The following is a 17,371-nucleotide window of genomic DNA, read 5'->3' as shown; positions in this document are numbered from 1 at the left end:
CGCTGGGCTCGAACCTTCTTGCTGTGAGGCAACAGTGCTAACCACTACACCACCGTGCCACCCTCCTCGAGTTGTTTGTTTGTTTTATCTGTAACCGCTTAATCTGTAACCGCTTATCCCATGCGGGGGGCAAGCTGGAGCTATCCAAGCTAACCATGTGTGAGAGGCAGGGTACACCCTGGACAAGTCACCAGCTCATCGCAGGGCTGACACACACATAGAAACACAAACAACCATTCACACCTACGGTCAATTTAGAGCCACCAATTAACCTAACCTGCATATCTTTGGACTGTGGGAGGAAACCCATGCAGACACAGGGAGAACATGCAAACGCTACACAGAGAGGCCCTCGTCGGCCGCTGGGCTCGAACCCAGGACCTTCTTGCTGTGAGGCGACAGTGTTAACCACTACACCACCATGCTGCCTGCTTAAGAACATATATGTATGTACCACTTTGGCCCTAAAAAGGTACACAGAGTTACCTTTAGGTCCAATAATAAGCCCTAAGGGGTACATTAGTGTAGATTGTACCATGGGGTACAGAAATTGACTCCTCTTGGACCCCTGGGTGGCACGGTGGTGTAGTGGTTAGCACTGTCGCCTCACACTAAGAAGGTTCTAGGTTCAAGCCCAGTGGCCGGCAGGGGCCTTTCTGTGTGGAGTTTGCGTGTCTGTGTGGGTTTCCTCCAGGTGCTCTGGTTTCCCCCACAGTCCAAAGACCTGCAGTTAGGTTAACTAGCCACTCTAAATTGTCAGTTGTGTGAATGGTTGAGAGGAGGAAACCTCTATGATAACCCAGTAGAAGGCAATGGGAAACCACTACTTCCGTAGACACTTTGATGGCCGAAGCTGTCAGAGCAGACCTGCCATCAGGCAGAACACTAAAGAAGAAGAACTGTATCATTGTTTGATTGTTTATTTATTACTATTTTTTCACAGAGCCTGTATAGCATCCATCCATCCACTCATTATCTAGACCACATAAAGGTCAGGGTTGCAGGGGAAGCTGGAGCAAATCCCAGCTGACTTCAGGTGAGAGGCAGGGTACACCCTGGAAACGTTGCCAATCTCTCACAGGGCTAACACAGAGACAAACACTCACATTCACACCTATGAGCAATTTAGAGAAGCCAGTTAATCTAATCCACATGTCTTTGGACTGTGGGAGGAAACCCATGTAGGCACAAGGAGAACATGCCCCCACACAAGCAGAAAGGCCCTAATTGGCCGCAAGGTTCAAACCCAAACCTTCTTGCTGTGAGGCAACAGTGCTAACCAGTGCACCGCCTTTCGAGCATAAAGGTTCTAAATGGAGCACCTACAGTAGACCTCTAAACAAATCTCTGTTGGAGAATTCCCTACAATCTTTCAGGATTTTCAGTTTGGGGAAGAACCACTTATGGATGTGATGCTCATGTGTCCACATACTTTTGGCCATATAGTGTATAAAGTGTTCTTTCCAACTCAGATTGGCTCTTTAGTCAAAAATCATAAAAGCTTATAGTAAATGATCCACAGTGCATGGAATCTGTATCTGTTGCAGCCGAGATGATTTTGTCGATAAGGTATATTACAGTAAACAGGGCTTCAAGTTGAACAATGTGTAAAACAGGGGAAATACGGCATTTAGACAAAGAACTGTGCATAGAAAAGAACTGAGAAAATGCATACTGGTGTTATTGCTCACATCTGTTAACACACACTCCCGTATCCTGTACTCTGATAAATCATTCATCAACAGTGTACTTAACTGTGAAAACTAAAAGGCAGACTTAAAGCTGAATGCTGGTCTTTGGAATTTTCATTGGCTCTATACAAGCTTGCATTCCGATATGGCCACAGTGAAGCTTGCTCCAGATCTCAACACACACACACACACACACACACACGCTGTATCACAAATGCACTCAGACATGCTGAAAACTTACCCAAGCTAAGTTTGTCACTCCAGATCAGATTTGTTTTCCTTTGTTTGCGTCTGTTTGATTTAAATACACTGCATGTCCCAACTGATTGGACAAGAGGACGTTTGAGTCTGTTTGATCTAAGACGTTTCAGGAATCTGGGACATGTGGTGCTTTGGTCTTCAGTGGGTCAGTGGAGCGTAAGCTGAAATAGAAACTGTGTGTGTGTGTGTGTGTGTGTGTGTGTGTGTGTGTGTGTGTGTGTGTGTGTGTGTGTGTGTGTGTGTGTGTCCAAGATTTGCATCACAGTCAAAGCTTGGCCTTATATGCACTCTGGTCAAAAATATCAAGAGTCAAACATGGTGAAAATGCAATAGTCAGTCATACCCTGCCAATTCTACACTCACTAAAGGACATCCAGCGTTGTAATTTAGTCATAAAGCTAACTCCGCAGCTATTTGCTATAACCAAATTAGAAACAGCACTCACCCTAGGCCTTTTGAAAGACTATCATTAAAACATGCACATGGTCCTAGGGATGATTTTAGAAAGACATCAGTCGGCAAAATTAATCTCTTATGTCTAAGTTATGTTACGTGAACTTATGTTACATGCAATGTGAAGCTTTCATGATTATTGTTGTAGTCGATTACAAGCAAGTGCCGGAGAAGAATGCGGTAACAATTGGTATGGTCCTACACTGCACATACATTCTTTATACGCCACAAATAAACTTCCCATCTCAAAATGTGTAACCAAGAGTTATGTGGATGGAGAAACCACTTTATGTAACTAATTTCATGAACATACATAGAAGTCTGTGAACCATTCATATTCAGCAGTCTTCCCACTGATATCTGAAGCTCTCATTTTCTACTGGGCCTTGAACAAAGATTTCTTTGAAGATATTTTATTCATGTATTTGATCCCCTGCAGACATTTGGCACAGGCCAGTGACTGCAATCATTTCAAGATTGTTAGCAGCGTTTGCACACAAAGAGAGCCAGTGAAAGCAAACCCCTCCAACAGAGAGAGAGAGAGAGAGAGAGGGAGCACGCACTCAACTAGAAGAAGACAAAAGATGCAAGTTACAAGGCAGGATTAAGCTGCCTGATGACTCAGCATACCGTATATTTCATTTATATCACTACAAAGAGCACTCTCCTTCCTGTGAATACCCATCCAGGTGTGCTGTTCTTTGCGGTATGGCTACCTTACGTCATTAGCTAATATCATTCCTCATTATGGGTAGCTCTGCAGAATACGTACTCCAACCCTTATGGTTATCTTTTTCTTTTCTGCAAGTATGTGCCCCTCTGTTCTTTCTGACACATACTCACGTTTGTTTATGGTCAGATTTGTGGAAACTAAATCATGTAAATAATGCATACCGTTGACAATCTTGAAGATTTTTTGAGCCTCAGAACCTAACCTTAATCATTAACATAAGTATCAACTAAGCAGAACCACAAGCCTGACTCTGATACGTATGCAGTGTTAACCTTAGTGACATAGAGCGAGCATGAGCATGCACACGTGTGAGAGAGAGAGAGAGAGAGATGTGGCTTTTTCCCCCACCAGGACCTGAAAAATGCAAGGGTCAAAGTTCTTGTGGTTTACCATCCATATGGGTACACTGAGTTCCCAATATAAATATGTATACACACACACACGGCCATGTTTTCCATTGGCACTATTTATGTGTATGACGTGCAACATGGCAGACACTGAGTTTGCAGACACATCTTATATTTTGAATGTGTTCGAGAGAGGACCACCTGCTTCAGAGATGGAAAATCCAGTCTGCTGCCAGCAACCCGAGAAAGATGAGAATAGTGCAGCTCTGAAAGGTTGTACACAAGAGAATATAGACACAGTGGAGAAACAGACAGAATAAACAGACATACAGACAGGCTGTTTGTATTCCACCTTTAGTAGAAGATTCTAGAAATAACGAGGGATATTACTGTAAACAGTTACACGATTTCATTATTGATACATTATTTTCATACAGTGGGTTATTTGGAGGGTGGCACAGTGGTAACACTCTGTGTGTCAGCCCTGCAATGACCTGGTGACTTGTCCAGGGTGTACCCCGCCTCTCACCCGTAGTCAGCTGGGATAGGCTCCAGCTTGCCTGCGACCCTGTAGAACAGGATAAAGCGGCTAGAGATAATGGATGGATGGGTTATTTGGGGCGGCACAGTGGTGCAGTGGTTAGCACTGTCACCTCACAGCAAGAGGGTTCAGGGTTTGAGTCTTGCGGCTGATTGGGGCCTTTCTGTGAGGAGTTTGAATGTTTTCCTCTTGCCTGTGTGGGTTTCCTCCAGATGCTCTGGTTTCCTGGTTACCGATTTCAATACACAAATAGTTTAAGGCTTTGAAAACCTATTTTTTAAGCAATTTTTAGATAGTCGTTCCTTGTTTCCCATGAATTTTTTTAGGATTATAGAATTTTAGTATTGTATGTATTTAGTATTTGGTTTTTAGTATTTCATAATTATGCCAGTTGAATGATTTGTGTATTTATTATAATTTATATTGTTGTAAAGCACCTTGAGCTGTGCGCTATATAAATAAAGTTAAGTTCCTTCAGCAGTCCAAAGACATGGATTAGGTCAACTGGCCACTCTAAATTGCCCATAGGTGTGAATCTGTGGAGGGGAAAAAAAAAACGTTGACACATCAATTATTTAACAGGCGGCACGGTGGTGTAGTGGTTAGCGCTGTTGCCTCACAGCAAGAAGGTCCGGGTTCGAGCCCCATGGCCAACGAGGGCCTTTCTGTGCGGAGTTTGCATGTTCTCCCCGTGTCCACGTGGGTTTCCTCCGGGTGCTCCGGTTTCCCCCACAGTCCAAAGACATGCAGGTTAGGCTAACTGGTGACTCTAAATTGACCGTAGGTGTGAATGAGAGTGTGAATGGTTGTCTGTGTCTATGTGTCAGCCCTGTGATGACCTGGCGACTTGTCCAGGGTGTACCCCGCCTTTCGCCAGTAGTCAGCTGGGATAGGCTCCAACTTGCCTGCGACCCTGTAGAACAGGATAAAGCGGCTAGAGATAATGAGATGAGATGAGATGAGATTATTTAACACAAATAATTAATTAATTAATTAATTAATATGAGTGTGAATGGTTGCTTGTCTCTGTGTTAGCCCTGTGATAGATTGGTGATCTGTCCAGGATGAACCCCACCCCATGCCTGAAGTCAGCTGGGATTGGCTCCAGCTTCCCCCACAACCCTGACGGATAAGTGGTATGGATGCATGGATTATTTAGGAATAAATATGGATGGGTAAATTGATAGATGGTAGGTTAATTAAGATGAGCTATAAATTAAAGTTATATAAGATGTGCCTCCAGAGTCAGCATCTGCAAATAAAACGTTATTCAATGTCTAAAGCACATATCAAACATCGAGGAAATTACTGAAACACTTTAAACAACAGTACAGATGGGCTAGTTTGAAGTAAATAAATCTGATCCAACATCCCTCCAGCGTCCTGGGTTGAATCCCAGTCTGGATAACTGTCTGTGTGGAGTTTCTGTATCTGCATGGGTTTCCTCTGGGTTCTTGGGTTTCCTCCTGGACTGGTTCAAATTACTGCAATTACCACTTGGTGTGAATAAGCGTGTGAATTCATATACGTTCATGGTGTCCTATGATGGACTGATGACCCTATTCAGGGTGTATCTCACACCTGGGATAAGGTCCAGCTCCACCATGACCCTGACCAGAAGCTACAGAAAGTGAGTGAGTGAATAAGTGAGTGAGTGGAATCTGACCCCCAAAGCCTGTTTGTTTACTGATTTTCTGTTTTGAGGAGATGCAAAACTATTAACCAACATGGTAGCTAAACTCTGTTGATGCTTAAAAAAAAGTTTCAGTGGTTTTGTACATGAAATATAGACTCTTAAAAAAGGTTCCTCAAGTGTCCATCCATCCATTATCTGTAGCCGCTTATCCCATTCTACAGGGTGGCAGGCAACTGGAGCCAATCCCAGCTGACTAAGGGTGAGAGGCAGGGTACACCCTGGTTATCGCAGGGCTGACACATAGAGGCAAACAACCATTCACACCTACGGTCAATTTAGAGTCACCAATTAACCTAACCTGCATGTCTTTGGACTGTGGGGGAAACCGGAGCACCCGGAGGAAACCCACACAGACACGGGGAGAACATGCAAACTCCACACAGAAAGGCCCTCGCCGACCGCTGGGCTCGAACCCAGAACCTTCTTGCTGTGAGGCAACAGTGCTAACCACTACACCACCGTGCCACCCTCCTCGAGTTGTTTGTTTGTTTTATCTGTAACCGCTTAATCCGTAACTGCTTATCCAATGCAGGGGGCAAGCTGGAGCTATCCCAGCTAACCATGTGCGAGAGGCAGGGTACACCCTGGACAAGTCACCAAATCATCGCAGGGCTGACATACACATGCCCCTTTTCCACCAAAGCAGTTCCAGGGCTGATTCGGGGCTAGTGCTTAGTTTGGAACCGGGTTTTCTGTTTCCACTGACAAAGGATTGGCTCTGGGGCCAGAAAAACCGGTTCCAGGCTAGCACCAACTCTCTGCTGGGCCAGAGGAAAGAACCGCTTACATCAGCGGGGGGCGGAGTTGTTAAGACCAAAAACAATAACAAGACTGCGAAAGATCGCCATTTTTAAGCGATGAGAAGCAGCAGCTGTACAAACGCGAAGTCATCCATTATTATTATTGTTGTTGTTGTTGCTGCTGCTGCTGCTTCTTCCGTGTTGTTTTTGCTTTGATATTCGCACCAAGGTTTATGTAAACGTAGCGCCGTAACTGACGTATACAGCGACGTAATGACGTGGCTCCGCTTAGCACCGCGAGCTATGGAAAAGCAAACTGGTTCTCAACTGGCTCACAAGTTGAACGAGTTGTGAACCAGCACCAGCACTGGCCCCGAACCAGTCCTGGAACTGATTTGGTGGAAAAGGGGTAACATAGAAACACAAACAACCATTCACACCTACGGTCAATTTAGAGCCACCAATTAACCTAACCTGCATGTCTTTGGACTGTGGGAGGAAACCCACGCAGACACAGGGAGAACATGCAAACTCCACATAGAAAGGCCCTAGTTGGCTGCTGGGCTTGAACCCAGAACCGTCTTGCTGTGAGAGGACAGTGCTAACCACTACACCACCATGCCGCCCTCCTCAAGTGTCCTTGGAAAACAAATCCAAAGAGCACTTCAAGGCAGCACGGTGGTGTAGTGGTTAGCACTGTCGCCTCACAGCAAGAAGGTCTGGGTTCGAGCCCCGTGGCCGGCGAGGTCCTTTCTGTGCGGAGTTTGCATGTTGTCCGCGTGGGTTTGCTCCGGTTTCCCCCACAGTCCAAAGACATGCAGGTTAGGTTAACTGGTGACTCTAAATTGACCGTAGGTGTGAATGGTTGTCTGTGTCTATGTGTCAGCCCTGTGATGACCTGGCGACTTGTCCAGGGTGTATCCCGCCTTTCGCCCGTAGTCAGCTGGGATAGGCTCCAGCTTGCCTGCGACCCTGTAGAACAGGATAAAGCGGCTACAGATAATGAGATGAGATGAGAGCACTTCAAGCTGCTGGAAGAAAGTGTTATTATTACTTTTTTAAATAATGTACTTTGCTGCCACCTTCTGTAGAAAAACTATTACAGCACTTTATAGGTGATCTCAAATCGCCTAAAGCCTACTACATAGTGTGCCTAAATATCAATAACAGCATATTTGAGTGTTTACTAATTGACTGAGGGCACGGTAGGTGATTTAGGATGCAGCCTGTAGGATGGAAGGGACAATTATTGGTTGATGCTGATTGGCTGAGGTGAGCCATGCAGCTGGGAGCCAATAGGAAAGCAGATGAGCTAATTGATGACGAGCAAGAAACGCGCACGCGACCCTGAAGTTTTGATAAGCAGCTCGTGTCGGGTTGTTGTGTAACTGAGAGAAAAACAACAACAACAACAACAACATGGCGACTGTGAAAGAGCGAGCTGCTGCTTTAAACCTTTCAGGGAAGCTGTTCAGCCCCATGCCCCACCCTGCTGGTAAAGCACTTTGGTTTTATTGACTGAAATCATCAGCTGCCTCTAGTGTTTTATGAAATAATGTAATGGTGTCACAAATGATTACATTTCAGTCAAACAATATGCATGTTAAGCCTAGTAAGGATAAATTAGGGATAAAAAATAGCTCATGTTTAAAGCATTTAATCTTCTGTAAAGCTGCTTTGTACCAGTGTCTACTGTTAAATGTGCTATATAAATAAACTTGACTGTTTTTCTCTGTAGCCTTTTAATTATACAGTAGTAGCCTAAATCTTCAACTTCACCTAGTTTAGTAAGGAAATATTAATTTTTGTAAATAAATCATGTTCCATTAGAGGTTCGAGTTCTTCGGAACAGCACGGTGGTGTAGTGGTTAGCGCTGTCGCCTCACAGCAAGAAGGTCCAGGTTCGAGCCTTGTGGCCGGCGAGGGCCTTTCTGTGTGGAGTTTGCATGTTCTCCCCGTGTCCGCGTGGGTTTCCTCCGGGTGCTCCGGTTTCCCCCACAGTCCAAAGACATGCAGGTTAGGTTAACTGGTGACTCTAAATTGACCGTAGGTGTGAATGTGAGTGTGAATGGTTGTCTGTGTCTATGTGTCAGCCCTGTGATGACCTGGCGACTTGTCCGGGGTGTACCCCGCCTCTCGCCCGTAGTCAGCTGGGATAGGCTCCAGCTTGCCTGCGACCCTGTAGAACAGGATAAAGCGGCTAGAGATGATATGAGATTATTATTCAGAGGTGGATAAAGTATCCAACTTCATTACTTGAGTCAAAGTACAGATCCCACTGGTCAAAAGTTACTCCGATACAACTAAAAGTTCTCTAGTCAAATTTTTACTCAAGTTGCAATACTGAAGTATGTGACTTTTTAAAAAATACTTAAGGGTCAATCCATGTGAAATCACCAGAGGCCTCGTCACTGACCATCTCAGATTTGCTCCATACTTTCTGGAAATATTGTCAGTGTGACCAATAAATAGTGTACAACATTTTAGTCTTGTACCTTCATTAGTTTCTGAGATATAGGGGCTTTAAAAAAGGGGCGTGGCCCCAATTTCACTGTTAAAATGCGTGCTACAGAAAATGGACCTAACTTCCATAAGTCATTACTTTTAAACTATTCATGCAAGATGCATGAAATTTTCAAGGATTGTTCTTCAATGTCAGACGCCTTTAAATATGGAAATAGAAAGTTCACAGTTCAATATTTGCCAAGTTATGGCTTGCTGAAAATCCTAAAATGTGCTTTGGAGCAACTTTGACGCCCCATATCTCCACATTAAAGCACACCAGATCTTTCAAATTTTCTTATTTATTACTCATGTTATAGTACTCTTTAGGCAACTAGGTATGTGTTCAAAAGAAATCAAACTCTGATTTATTAGGCTTTAAAAATTAAAACATTTTGCGCCTATAATTCAAATGCATATTACAAATGTATGATAAGGTCTACCATAAAAAACATTATACCACTGGAAAGAGCTTGTTTTGATTAGCAAATGCACAGAATATGAAGTTGGTACCCTAAACCAAACTTATTACATATTAAGGTGTATTGATTTTCAGCAAGCCATAACTTGGCAAATATTGAACTGTGAACTTTCTATTTTAGTGTTTAAAGGCGTCTGGCATTGAAGAACAATCCTTGAAAATTTCATGCATCTTGCTTGAATAGTTTAAAAGTAATGACTTATGGAAGTTAGGTCCATTTTCTGTATCATGCATTTCAACAGTGAAATTGGGGCCACGCCCCTTTTTTTAAAGCCCCTATATCTCAGAAACTAATGAAAGTACAAGCCTAAAATGTTGTACACTATTTACTGGGCATACTGACAATATTTCCAGAAAGTATGAAGTAAATCTGAGATGGTCACTGGTGAACATTATTCTAAATCTGGTCATTTGGGGTGGAATTACCCTTAAGTATTAAAAGTACGTTTTCTGTCAACGCGTTGTTGTATTATTGCCAACGCTTACAAAACCTAATGCCTCTGAAGCAACCTAGTGGATTCACAAAATGAACGCATGCTGTGCCATCATGGTGGTTTAATGTTAAGCTAGCTAGTCAGTGAAACGCCACCTGACATGCTAGCAAACTCTTTTCAAACTCAAAATCCTATTGGGTAGTCAATGCTACTAGAAAAGAGCGATTTCTACATTGTTTATTTGGCAAGATTATGCTAAAACATGTATTTCTGAAAGGACTTCAGAATGGGGCGGCACGGTGGTGTAGTGGTTAGCGCTGTCGCCTCACAGCAAGAAGGTCCTGGGTTCGAGCCCCGGGGCCGGCGAGGGCCTTTCTGTGCGGAGTTTGCATGTTCTCCCCGTGTCCGCGTGGGTTTCCTCCGGGTGCTCCGGTTTCCCCCACAGTCCAAAGACATGCAGGTTAGGTTAACTGGTGACTCTAAATTGACCGTAGGTGTGAATGTGAGTGTGAATGGTTGTCTGTGTCTATGTGTCAGCCCTGTGATGACCTGGCGACTTGTCCAGGGTGTACCCCGCCTTTCGCCCGTAGTCAGCTGGGATAGGCTCCAGCTTGCCTGCGACCCTGTAGAAGGATAAAGCGGCTAGAGATAATGAGATGAGATGAGAGACTTCAGAATGTTATTTGTTAGAATAGCTCCGTTTTTACGTGCTAAGTGTGTCCAAGTTAACTAGCTATGTGTTAGCATTAGCCGTGGACAAAGTGATGGCAACTTGGCAGGCAAATCCATAGAAAGTCCTTTTGACTAACCAGACCACATAGCTATTGCAACGTTATCGCTAGCTCTAAAAGCACAGACAACTTCATTGCAAGCTTTCTCTTGGAATAAAACATTTATATACCTCAATATGCTTCCGCAGGTCAGACGGCAAGTTTTTGTAGGCTGTAATGTGCTCCGTTTTAGGCAAACAAAGCAAACATTTTAAACGAAACAGATCTTTAATCCTTTCAGAAAACTGAAACATGGGTTCATGGGCCATGTGTGTATGCATTATTCCCCGGAAGAACCGCCTCCTTCCATTCTGCCATCAACTGATCGTGTTCAAATAATGCTGCTGAGAAATCACTGAACTTGATTTTATCCAGTTTATGGATGTGACGTGACCCTAATGATTACTGATAGGCTCTCAGTGTCACCTGCAAAAAAAAAATCACATTTTAGAAAAGGAAAAAACATCCACTTTCAAAGCTGCTTCATAGTAACAAGTAACTCAAATGCATGAGTCCTACTGACAAGAAATGTGGCGCGTCACCACAAAATGAATCAACTTTTTCAAATGTCAAATTTTTACTTAGGCTAAAGTACTGAAGTACTTGCTTTTAAAAATACTTAACATAAAATGTACTTTTAATACTTAACGCGTTGTAATAAGCGTTGTGGCAATAAAATACTTCATGCCTCTGAAGCAACCTACTGGGTTATTTTGTGACTTTAGAAAATGAGCGCATGCTGTGCTATCATGGTGGTTTAACATTAAGCTAGCTAGTCAGTGATGCTCCACCTGACATGCTAGCAAACTCTTTTCAAACTCAAAATCATTGGGTAGCTAATGTTGCGAGAAAAGAGATTTCTACATTCTGTTTATTTGGCAAGCTTATGCTAAAACTTATTTCTGAAAGCACTTCAGATAAGTTAATGTTATTCATTTTAGTGTAGGGTGACCAGATTTCCCTAGTCTGAAACTGGGACACTTTTTTTGCGCGCGACCATGCTCGTGCACGCGCACACTTTTTTTTTTTTTTTTTTTATGTAAACGTGACACTCAGAGAGGTGCTCTTATTTTGTTGAAGCTCACATTTATCAACATCTCACATGAAATAAAACAAACAGGCATTTTGTTATCTAGTAGCATAGTGGTATACAGATCAGTTAAATTATGGTCAGACAACAGATTTTGTAATGGCTGAGAATAGGCCAGGCTATGTCCATAGGCCAAATTTAAACTGATTTATTTCACCTGTTTGTGAGAACACCAAGAAGAATGCATATGCACATGTAGGCTATAGCTCTAAAATTGTATGCACTATAGCACGAACTTAAAAAGTAGATGTGTGACCTCAACATAGCCTAGGTCAGAATCAACCTTACTAACCATTCCCCACAACTGAATGAATAAAGCAAGAAGATGTGTACAAAAGTGAACACTTTAATGGAAGGTGCAACAAGCTGTTCAACACAGCAATATGGCCAAACTGTCAGAATGGTATGTTAAACAGGAAACAAAAAAAGAGACAAGTGATTTGAGAATATACACTCAAACAAAACAGCAATAAAGGAGGAGAGGGGCAACAGCCCGAGGAAAGCCCCCACAGGAGCGCACAGCATTTGCAACATAGGCTACCCAACTCAGTACAAGAACAAAGCACTTAGTGTGTGCAGTAGGCTTCGTGCGCATTGTTCTGCACCTCTCGGAGGAAGGGGTAGGTGCCCTGTAAACCTTTGGAAAAGGTACATTTTCTTTTAAGCATAATTGCTGTGGCATTACTGCTGCTAGCTGCTAGACAAAGAACATTCGCGCCAGTTAATGTTTATTTTATTGTTGCATGGCAACACGTTCTGTTGTCTGGAATAATGTGGCTAAATAAACACCCATGCCACAGGGCCAGGGGGCAGTAACCAGGAAAGTTTGCGATTCCTGTTGTGGCAGCGAGGGCGTGGTCAAGCGTGGGTCTGTGACCGGAGGGCGGAGTCAGGGAAGGTAAGTGGCAGAATCACTACACCTGATGTGAATTAATGTGTTTGTGTTTCTTCCCCAGTGACCGCGCCCTATTTAAGGAGAGAGAGAGAGAGAGAGAGAGAGAGCTCTCTCCCCAACCAGACGACTGGAGTGTGTGCGTTGGCTGGGAGAGTTGAAAGTTTGCTGAAAAGTGGAAAAAAAAAATAGTTTTGTGAACTCAGTTCTGGCCTGCCGTCCTTCTGTGCTCCACCCACCCATACAGACTGTCACAGTGGTGCTGAAACCCGGGACCGAGCACAGAAGGACGGCAGGCCAGAACTGAGTTCACAAAACTTTTTTTTTTTTTTTCCACTTTTCAGCAAACTTTTAACTCTCCCAGCCAACGCGCACACTCCAGTTGTCTGGTTGGGGAGAGAGCTCGCTCTCCTTAAATAGGGCGCGGTCACTGGGGAAGACACACAAACACATTAATTCACATCAGGTGTAGTGATTCTGCCACTTACCTTCCCTGACTCCGCCCTCCAGTCACAGACCGCCACTTGACCACGCCCCCGCTGCCACACCGGTCAATTCATCAAAATATTAAATGCAGACATTTCTCCGCCGCTAATGATTCCCACGCTGCTCAGTCGCAAACGTCGCGAGTGGCGAAAACCGGGACATATCCGTGTCCCGACAGACTTTTGTCGGGACTCGGGACACACAACCCCAAATCGGGACTGTCCCGGTAAAATCGGGATGTCTGGTCACCCTATGTTAGCGTAACTCCGTTTTTACATGCTAACTAACAGTGTCCAAGTTAACTAGCTATGTGTTAACTTTAGCTGTGGGCAAATCCATAGGAAGTCATTTGACTAACCAGACTGCATAGCTATTGCCACATTTATTGCTAGCTCTAAAAGCGCAGACAACGTTATTGCAAGCTTTCTCTTGGAATAAACCATTTATGTACCTCAGTATGCTTCCGCAGGTCAGATGGCAAGTTTTTGTAGGCCGCGATGTGGTTTGTTTTCGGCAAACATTTAAAATGAAACGCATCTTTAATCCTTTCAGAAAACTGAAACATGGGTTCCAGGTAAAGCCATGGGTGCGTTCATTCCCCAGGAGAACCGCTTCCTTCCATTCTGCCATCAACTGATCGTGTTAAATAATGTTGCTGAGAAATCCTTGATCTTGATTTTATACAGTCTATGGACGTGACGTGACCCGAGTGATTACTTATAGGCTCTCAGCTGATAGGCTCAGTTTTTTGTTTTTTGTTTTTCTCACGAGAAAAAAAACCCATCACGTTTTAGAAAAGAAAAAACATCCACTTTCAAAGCTGCTTCATAGTAACGAATAATGAGGACCTTGATAGAAATGTAGTGGAGTAAAAAGTACGATATTTGCCTGTCAAATGTAGTGAAGTTAGTCATAAGTTTCCAAAAAAAAGTATGCTCAGTGTACTTGAGTACAGTACTCAAGTAAATGTACTTTGTTACTGTCCACCTCTGCTATTATTAACAGCACAGCTCCAGAGCTAGATCTTTAGCTTGCTGTTTAGAGCAAGGTTTCCTCCCATTTTAAAGCTGTAAAGAATGATTTCTTGAATAAAACTTGTGGAATGTTTTTCTTTCTTTTCTTCTCACTGTTGCTTGTACACACTATACTAATCCATGATGGGTGTTTGTCCTGTTCAGAGGTGGACAAAGTACCCGACTTCATTGCTTAAGTCAAAGTACAGATCCCACTGGTCAAATGTTACTCCGATACAAGTGAAAGTTGTCCAGTCAAATTTTTACTTAAGTTAAAGTACTGAAGTACTTGCTTTTAAAAATACTTAAGTATTAAAAGTACATTTTCTGTCAACGCATTGTTGTATTATTGCCACAACACTTACAAAACCTAATGGCTCTGAAGCAACCGACTAGATTTACTGACTCGCTTATAGAATAAACACCTGGTAGAATGATACAAAATGAAACACAACTGAACTGAAAAATAGCCATTGTCATTTTTTAAATTATTTATTTATTTTAAATTTGTAATACTCTTCTGTACCCCCCACAAAGCAGCATGGTAGTGTTCTGACCCAGCTCTGGCAGTGTGTGCACACATGTATGTGGATGTTAATCAGGAAGACAGTGGAATAGCTGTAAATGCAGCTTGCTCAGAGAATAAAAAGGACAATCCAACCTGCTTAAAACCCAGGTCCACACCTCGAGCTTAATAACTGCCCAACAGCAACACTGTTTTTAAGCAAGACCAAAAAAAAAAAGTGCAAGACCATCATCTGACATCAAAATAAAAAATTCCAGCAATTTGTTGTGACTGACTAGTACAATACTGTCCATCTCACAGGTCTCACGTGCACAAGTGTATGTATTCATGCACATATGAATCTGCCTGTGGAATCATGGTCGTTTAATGTTACATTAGCAAGTCAGTGAAACTCCACCTGACATGCTAGCAAAGTCTTTTCAAACTCGAAATCATATTTGGTAGCTAATAATACTAGAAAAGAGAGATTTCTACATTGTTTATTTGGCAAGATTATGCTAAAACATATTTCTGAAAGCACTTCAGATAAGCTAATGTTATTCATGTTAGCGTAACTCCATTTTTACATGCTAACTAACGGTGTCCAAGTTAACTAGCTATGTGTTAACGTTAGCCGTGGACAAGGTTACGGCGACTTGGTGGGCAAATCCATAGAAAGTAATTTGACTAACCAGACTGCATAGCTATTGCAATGTTCTCGCTAGCTCTAAAAGCACAGACCGCTTCATTGCAAGCGTTCTCTTGGAATAAAACGTTTACATACCTCAATATGCTTCCGCAGGTCGGACAGCGAGTTTTTGTAGGCCGTGATGTGCTCCATTTTAGGAAAACAAAAGAACTCTTTATTCCTTTCAGAAAACTGAAACACGAGTACATGCATTCCCCAGAAAAGCCGCCTCCTTCCATTCTGCCATCAACTGATTGTGTTAAATAATGCTGCGGAGAAATCATTGATCTTGATTTTATACAGTCTATGGACATGACCTGACCCTTGTGATTACTGATGGGCTCTCAGTGTCACCTGCGAAAAAAAACAATCACGTTTTAGAAAAGAAAACGACATCCACTTTCAAAGCCACTTCATAGTAACAAGGATCTTGATAGAAATGTAGTGGAGTAAAAAGTACAATATTTGTTTTTCAAATGTAGTGAAGTTGGTCATAAGTTGCCAAAAAAAATTAATACTCAAGTAAAGTACAGATACTCGGTGTACTTAAGTACAGATCCTCAAGTAAATGTACTTCATTACTGTCCACCTCTGGTCATGTTTCTATCTATATCATGTCATCTACTGTTTTAAAAGCTTTGCGTCATCTATCAGTTCATTAAACTTAAAGGTACTGACTGCAAAGTCCTCTGAAATTTTAAAACCTTTGTGCATGGCATCTTCCTATGTCTTGCAAGAACAAGATCATGCAGATGAGATGTGATCATTTTAACGTGCTGAGGGTTGCTTTTCTCTGGTTTGGACTGAATAGCCTATCTCTTGAGGTAAACAGTAAGGCCCTACGGAAGCAGCTGAATGTGAGGAGCTTTAACTAATTAGCATAACTATGGAACTGCATCACACAAAGATGGCGACGCATAGAAGACCTTGACTCTGCATCGACCTCGGAGAGTTTTAAGTCGCAGGTATGTAATTTGTGGTTGACCTTCAAATAGATCCGTGAAACAAAAGATGAATATATCTCTTCACAGTTTTTGCTTTTATCGTTTCTTTCTTTAAGGTCAAAACATTAGGTGTAGAACTCGCTACTGTGGAGTCAAGCCCAGGTATTCTAAGGCTAAAGCCAAGTTTACATTAGACCGTATCTGTCTTGTTTTCTTCGCGGATGCACTGTCCGTTTACATTAAACCGCCTGGAAACGCCGGGAAACGGGAATCCGCCAGCGTCCACATATTCAATCCAGATCGTGTCAGCGCCGGTGCTGTGTAAACATTGAGGATACGCTGTGCTGAGCTCTAGCTGGCGTTGTCATTGGACAACGTCACTGTGACATCCACCTTCCTGATTTGCTGGCGTTGGTCATGTGACGCGACTGCTGAAAAACGGCACGGACTTCCGCCTTGTATCACCTTTCATTAAAGAGTATAAAAGTATGAAAATACTGCAAATACTGATGCAAATACTGCCCATTGTGTAGTTATGATTGTCTTTAGGCTTGCCATCCTTCCACTTGCAAGTGGTAAGTGATATGCGCTGGGATCACACACACAGCGGCTCAGTCCCGAATCACTGCTTGTGCACTTCACTCGCGCGCTCTGTGAGCTGTGCAGGGCCGGAGTGCGCACCCTCCAGAGGGCACTCGCTGTTCAGGGCGGAGTGATTTGGAGCGCAGGATGCCTGCAGAGCCGAGCGTATCCGTGTATTGGTGTTGCTATTTGCACGCTAATCGTGTATTGGTGTTGCTGTGTGCACACTAATCGTTTTAAAAACGTTAATCTGATGATCCGCTGATACGGTCTAATGTAAACATGGGCTAAGATAGCCAAGCATTAGCTAGAATGATCATCTGTCCAGAAAAATGACACGTCCTCTAACCTTGCTCTATTTTGCAGTTGCACTCACTAGGCAGGCTTTCCTTTGCTTTTCTGCTGGCTTTTAACTGGCGCGAGAGCGGCATTCGCCACGTTTGTCCATGCTGACTTGTTTTGGTTAGAAGCAGGTCAAACACACCCCACGGTGGTCACATGATATTGTTGCTTGCTCACTTC

General features: G+C 43.1%; 1 protein-coding gene across 1 annotated transcript in view; it reads left to right on the top strand.

Annotated features, from left to right (window-relative positions):
- The first annotated feature begins 7,881 nt into the window (after positions 1-7,881).
- The window catches only part of depdc7b (DEP domain containing 7, paralog b), a 33,505-nt gene continuing 24,015 nt past the window's right edge, over positions 7,882-17,371 (top strand). Inside the window, 1 exon segment of the mRNA XM_060908272.1 lies at positions 7,882-7,957. Within this exon segment, the coding sequence (XP_060764255.1) occupies positions 7,882-7,957 (76 nt within the window).

Source organism: Neoarius graeffei, chromosome 2 (assembly GCF_027579695.1).
Source record: "Neoarius graeffei isolate fNeoGra1 chromosome 2, fNeoGra1.pri, whole genome shotgun sequence".
Lineage (NCBI taxonomy): Eukaryota > Metazoa > Chordata > Actinopteri > Siluriformes > Ariidae > Neoarius > Neoarius graeffei.
The sequence above is the reverse complement of the archived record's forward strand: the minus strand, read 5'-3'. Positions and strand labels throughout refer to the sequence as shown.